Source organism: Sabethes cyaneus, chromosome 3, assembly GCF_943734655.1.
Source record: "Sabethes cyaneus chromosome 3, idSabCyanKW18_F2, whole genome shotgun sequence".
NCBI lineage: Eukaryota > Metazoa > Arthropoda > Insecta > Diptera > Culicidae > Sabethes > Sabethes cyaneus.
In genome coordinates this window covers 121,950,266-121,956,753 of record NC_071355.1, presented here as the reverse complement: position 1 = coordinate 121,956,753, position 6,488 = coordinate 121,950,266, and the positions used below count along the sequence as shown (strand labels likewise).

The following is a 6,488-nucleotide window of genomic DNA, read 5'->3' as shown; positions in this document are numbered from 1 at the left end:
ACAGTGAAATAAATAATATTATCCAATCAAAAAGCAACCGATCCTCGCCCGGAGTAGACGGCATCTCGTTCTATTTTCTGAAAAATTGCAAGCCAGAACTAATCATAGCCATAGTTAAACTACTAAATACGGTTGCTAACAGTGGCGATATTCCTAAAGATTGGAGAGAGACAAAGATAGTACCAATCCTGAAACAATCAAAAAATCCTAATCAGGCCTTGTCATATAGACCATTAGCCATGATAAACGTAATACTGAAACTCATAAATTTTATCATTAAACGTAGAATCACAGAACACATAGATGAACATAATACACTACCACCCTTTTCTTTCGGTTTCAGGAAGAAAACGGCAGCGATTAATTGTGTCAATACCTTTCTATCCCATGTTTACAGTGCGAAGCGAGAAAATGAAATAGTAATAACTACGTATCTAGATCTAACAAAAGCTTTCGACAACGTCAATATCGAAAAACTAATAAAAATATTGGAAGGAAAATAACATACCAACAGAAATTGTAAATTGGATATACTCATACCTACGGAAAAGAAATATTATACTCAAATTGAACGACAACACTGAAATAAGCAGGTGGACCAACAAAGGACTCCCACAAGGATGCCCCTTGTCACCGGTATTATTCAACATTTATACGATGAAAATTCACAACCTATCTAGTAGAGACAAATTCATATTCCAATTCGCAGATGATTTCACAATTATGGTGAAAGCAAAGAATTTAAACCGGGCAACGGAAAAAATGAACGAATTCTTAAACGATATTACTAACTTTTTGAACAGTATCGGAATGATAGTAAACCCAGAAAAAAGTGCAACCATGGTCATGACCAACAAGTTCCATCCAATTAATAATCTATACCTATAAAGAAGGATTTCTGTCTGTCTGTCTGTCTGTCTGTCTGTCCTGTGTTCCTTATAGAATCAAAAACTACTGAACCAATCGGCGTGAAAATTTAGGTTTTTGGGGCCAGGAAAGGTTTTAGTGATGGTTAGAGACCCCTCCCCCCACTAAGAGGGGGGGCTCCCATACAAATGAAACACAAATTTCTGCATAACTCGAGAACTAATCAAGCAAATAGAACCAAATTTGGCATGTGGGTGTTTTCGGTGACAAGAATTTATTCTAGGGTAATTTGAGACCCCTCCCCTCTTTATAAGGGGAATTATAACTCCTCTCCCCTTTAAGAGGGGGGTTTTCATACAAATTTCCTCATAACTCGAGAACTAATCAAGCAAATAGAACCAAATTTGGCATGTGAAAGTTTTCGAGGGCAAGAAAATTTTCTATGTTGAATTAGGACCCCTCCTCACTTTAAGAGGGGGGGCTCCTGTACAAATGAAATACCAATTTCCTCATAACTCTAGAACTAATCAAGCAAATGGAACCAAATTTGGCATGTGTGTGTTTTTGAAGACAAAATTTTTTTCTATGATGAATTGAGACCCCTCCCCTCTTTATAAGAGGAATTATAACTCCTCTCCCCTTTAAGAGGGGGGGCTTCCATACAAATTTCCTCATAACTCGAGAACTAATCAAGCAAATGCAACCAAATTTGGCATGTGAAGGTTTTCGAGAGCAAGAAAATTTTCTATGGTGAATTAGGACCCCTCCCCACTTTAAGAGGAGGGGCTCCTGTACAAATGAAATACAAATTTCCTCATAACTCGAGAACTAATCAAGCGAATTGAACCAAATTTGGCATGTGTGTTTTTGGAGACAATTTTTTTTTCAATGATGAATTGGGACCCCTCCCCACTTTAGGAGGGAGGGTCCTATACAAACGAAATACAAATTTCCCCATAACTCGAGAACTAATCCAGCAAATGGAACCAAATTTGGCGTGTGGAGGTTTTTGGAGGCAAAAATATTTTCTACGGTGAATTAGGATCCTTCCACACTTCAAGAGGGGGGGCTTCTACACAAATGAAATACAAATTTCCTCATAATTCGAGAACTAATCAAGCAAATGGAACCATATTTGGCATGTGGGTGTTTTTGGAGGCAACCATTTTTCCCATTATGAATTAGGACTTCTTACCTTTTTAGGAGGGGGGGGGGGGGGCTCCCATTCAAACGAAATACAAATTTGCTCATAACTTTAGAACTAATCAAGCAAATGGAACCAAATTTGGCATGTGAGAGTTTTAGATGGCGGAATTTTTTTTCTGTGGTGTATTACGACCCCTTTCCCTTTTAAGAGGGTGGGCTCCCATACAAATGAAATACAAATTTCCTTATAATTTGAGTACTAATCAAGCAAATGGAACCAAATTTAGCATGTAGAAGATTTTTGAGTCTTGAATTTATTTTATGATAGTTAGAGACCTCTCACCCCTGTGGTAGGGGGGTATGGACTCTCATACAAATAAAACAGAAATTTTTGCGAAACTCAAAAACTAATCCAACTCGAGAAATTCGAGACTCTTCCATAAAACATTAATCAATAACAAGACCACAAAAACTATCTATAGTAACACTAGATCATTCAGGACGAGCCGGTCGCGAGTGTTGCCGGTGACCCGCCGTCGGAAGCGCCGCCCACTGGGGGGCTTGCAAAACTCGAGATAGTGACAAAGATCATCCGAGATTCATGATTTATGTACAACACAGGTTAATTTGTGGCAATACGAAGTTTGTCGGGTAAGCTAGTATAGTTATAAATAACCACTCGATAGAAGCTAAACCCATTCATAAATTCCTCGGGATACTTATCGACCATAGATTAAAATATGATAAACATATTGAAGCAACAGCAACTAAAGTTAAAAAAAAGTCAACAAACGGAAAAATGGCGCACACCCTTCCACAATGCTAAACATCTCAAATGCAATTGTTCAACCCCATATAGATTACGGCATAACAATAGTAGCATCTGCTGCTAAAACGAAATTCTCCAAACTAGAAACCGTACAAAATTTAGCAATTCGAACGTCAATGAGATATCTTAAATCTACGCCTAACCATGTTATTATATCTGAAATAGGTCGGCTTCCTCTTAAAGAAAGAGCAGAATATCTAGCTTTCAAAGAAATAACTAAAATCATTTATTATCGAAACAGCCCAATTAAACCCTTTTTATATGAATTCATACTGGCAGATGACATGCCAAAACAATATTCATATCTTGAAAAGACCGCTAACTTAAACAACTTCCACTTACTACAACTCGCTAAGTTAGTCCCGTTTGAACAACCAAAAAAATTGGTAATTCACCCAGAAATCAAAACTCTTAAAAAGAAAAACTGCACAACGTCAACACAAAAACAAATTGTTCTTAATTTAATTCACACTACTTACGCGAATCATTATAAAATGTTCACCGATGGATCGAAAATGGATGGACGAACGGGTTATGGAATATATGATCAAGAAGAAAAAGTGTCGCACAGTGGCAGACTTAAAACACAATTCACTATAATGAATGCTGAAATCGTGGCAATAATCAGAGCTGTGGAGTACTTAATAAACAAATCAATCTCAAAGGCGGTAATATTCACTGACAGCCAAAGTGCCGCTCAACTCATTAAAAATACAAAAACAGAGGAAAATTTTCTTATCTGCACCATTTATAGACTAGTAAATAATTCACAGATAAATAATCTTACCATACAATGGATACCGGGACATATACAGTTAACCGGGAATGATAGAGCAGACTATGCTGCTAAATTAGGAACAACAAGAAACTTTATTGAAGATATGCCAATCACTAAAGAAGATTTAATACTAAGTCTGAAAAATGAAAATGCCTGCCTATGGAACGAAAGATACAAGGAAATCTCAAAAGAAAAAGGTGTATACCACTTTAAAATCCTCCCCGACATTAAACTGAAACCTTGGTTTCACCATATTTGTTTACCAACCGATCTCACGATAATTATATCAAGAATTCGTACTGGTCACTTAGCCACCAAAGACAGGCTGTATAAGTGGGGACTGGTAGCGAAGGAAAACTGTGATACGTGTAACACTCAGGAAAACATACTTCATATCCTACACGACTGTCCTAAATATAACTCACAAAGAAGCAAATATCCAATACTGGCGAAGAAACTAGATTTAATACCTGTTCTAACTGAAAACAAACTAGATAATATCATACAGATCGCGCGTTTTGTCAAGGAGATTAAAGTTAGCGTTTAAACTCGTAAGTAAGCAAATTTATATTAAATGCAACTACACTTCAGTCTTGTAACCAGTGGCGACTCGTGGGGATTTAGCTTACCTGTTCAACCAGCAAAAAATACAAATAAATGCTATATTTTAAGCATTGTTTGATGCTCGACGATACATCGACGGTTTACTTTACCAGTAAACTCCTTTCTGAATTTTAACTACGATCCAAAATTTTTTCGTTCAATTTACCTATTGAACCAAATTCAATTTGCACGCACACGGCTTATAACTTTGCAGAAGGCGGAACACCACAAGCAACATGCGTAAGTTGTTCAATGCTAAAGATGAACGAGTTAATGAGAAAAATTTGCGAATAATGCATGCCAACCGCGCTCTATTTTCAAATCTCCTTCATACCAACACATTATTGCTGGTGCTAGTATCAACAATCAACACTAGAAATAATGCTTTGGCATCGTTGGCATGCTTGTTCATTGAGATCTCTAAAACAACGTTCAAACGTCGTGTTGAACATTTTGCTCAATAGCTTCGTAACTAAAAAAAAATGAAATCGAAGCGCTGGTCATAGGGATATGTGGTAGTAAGTTCTTCAATGCAAAAGATGAACGAGTTAAAGAGACAATAATGCTCCCGCGCTATCGAGGATAGAAGCTGTTTGACATTCTCTTATTATCTCCTTCGTACCAGCACATTGTTCTTGGCGCTAATTCAGTATCAAGAATCAACACCAGGAACAATGTGTTGGTATGCTTGCTCATTGTGATCTCTGAAGCAACGTTCAAACGTCGTGTTGCACATTCTGCTCATCAACTTCGTAACTAAACTAAATTTGTATTGCATATGCGTCGGTGCAAACGAAATCATGAACGAATGAAGAAAATAATTTTGTCGGGCTGAATTTTGTTGCCTGTCCTATGAACAGGTTGAACATGCGGACGAGTCGCCACTGCTTGTAACGATATAGCCTAAGTAGTGACTGCTAACCAAAACATTTATACAAAATAATATTCCCTTAAATCGTCGTCAACGTCATTTCACTACACTACTGTCATTTGACAATTAATACAAGACTTGGCTGTCATGGACCAAATTCAAGAGCAACATTTCAATAGGGCCCAAGTGCAAAATATAAAAAAACTGGTTTTTTGGTTATATTTAAGGCTTTTTTAAGTATCTATAATAATACCAAACATCATAGCGATTTGAAAACTTTATGAGTCTTAAAAAGCAAATTTGAAAAAGCCTTATGTGAAAACTGGCAACAAAGTTTTCATTTTGTGCTTTGGCCCTTCTGTATGAAAAAGCCTATACGCAGTTTGTGTTTTGTTTTGCATTCGGCCCTATTTTTGTTGTGGGATTTCTATACGCATAGTGGCGAATAATCACTGGCCATCTCCGGTTGAGTACGCCTAGTAAGTAATAAATACACATTTTTTGGATTTCCGTTGGTAATTAATTGTTAACAATGCAAATTAAACATTTTAGAAACAGCCAGTTCTGCAGTTGCTGCTGCGAAGATGATCCCCGCCGTACAATTGCGCGGAAGACCCGTATTCGGATTTCGGACGATAAAAAAAACATTACGTTGTTACCTGCATAAATAACACGGCCTTTCACAGCGACATGTTTAGTACTTAAGCCTGTAACAAACATTTAAGTTCCTTTCCGGCTTACACGAAAAAAGCTATTTCGCTGTATGTATATATCACCTGTGGAGGGCCCGGACAGAGTTCGTTAGTTGCGCTCCCGAGACATTTACTATCGCTGAACTGCCAAGGCGTGATGCACTTGCACGCTGTGGTGAGTTAGAAATGCTAATGAATGAACTGCAGCATTGCTTCAAACTACCAATAGCGACTGCCACCGAATTAGAAACGGAAGTGGAAACCGAAGGCTTATCCTACAAGACAGTTTTTATGCATACAGAAGAGTATCCACAAACATCACCTTTGCTGGAAATTGAAGAACCGGAAAATTTTCAAGATATCATCTCGAGGAGGACACATCAAACATCGGTAGAGTCGTTAATGACTTGGAATCGTAGTTTGAGCTGGAAGATTGATGCTAATAGTCTAAAGCTAACTGGAAAGGAAATTGTTATTGTGGAGTTTCCACCTATTTCCAACCAGCAGTTGATAACCTTGGACTGCTCTTCGATGCTGGTTCGCTTTTTGTGAATCTAATTTCGTAACCGACCTAGCTCATAAAAGTTGTAATCGATGGCCAGTTTATCGATGGCAACAATACCAACATTTGAGTCCTCCGCGAAAAATAGTAATAAATTCATGGCTTGTCCAAATATAATTATGTGTAGTTACATCCACCAT

General features: G+C 37.6%; 1 protein-coding gene across 1 annotated transcript; it reads left to right on the top strand.

Moving 5' to 3' along the window:
- Window positions 1-3,336: 3,336 nt before the first annotated feature.
- Window positions 3,337-4,167, top strand: LOC128740095 (uncharacterized). The gene has a single exon (XM_053835607.1). The coding sequence runs from the start codon at window positions 3,337-3,339 to the stop codon at window positions 4,165-4,167; it is 831 nt and encodes a 276-aa protein (XP_053691582.1).
- Window positions 4,168-6,488: the final 2,321 nt, after the last annotated feature.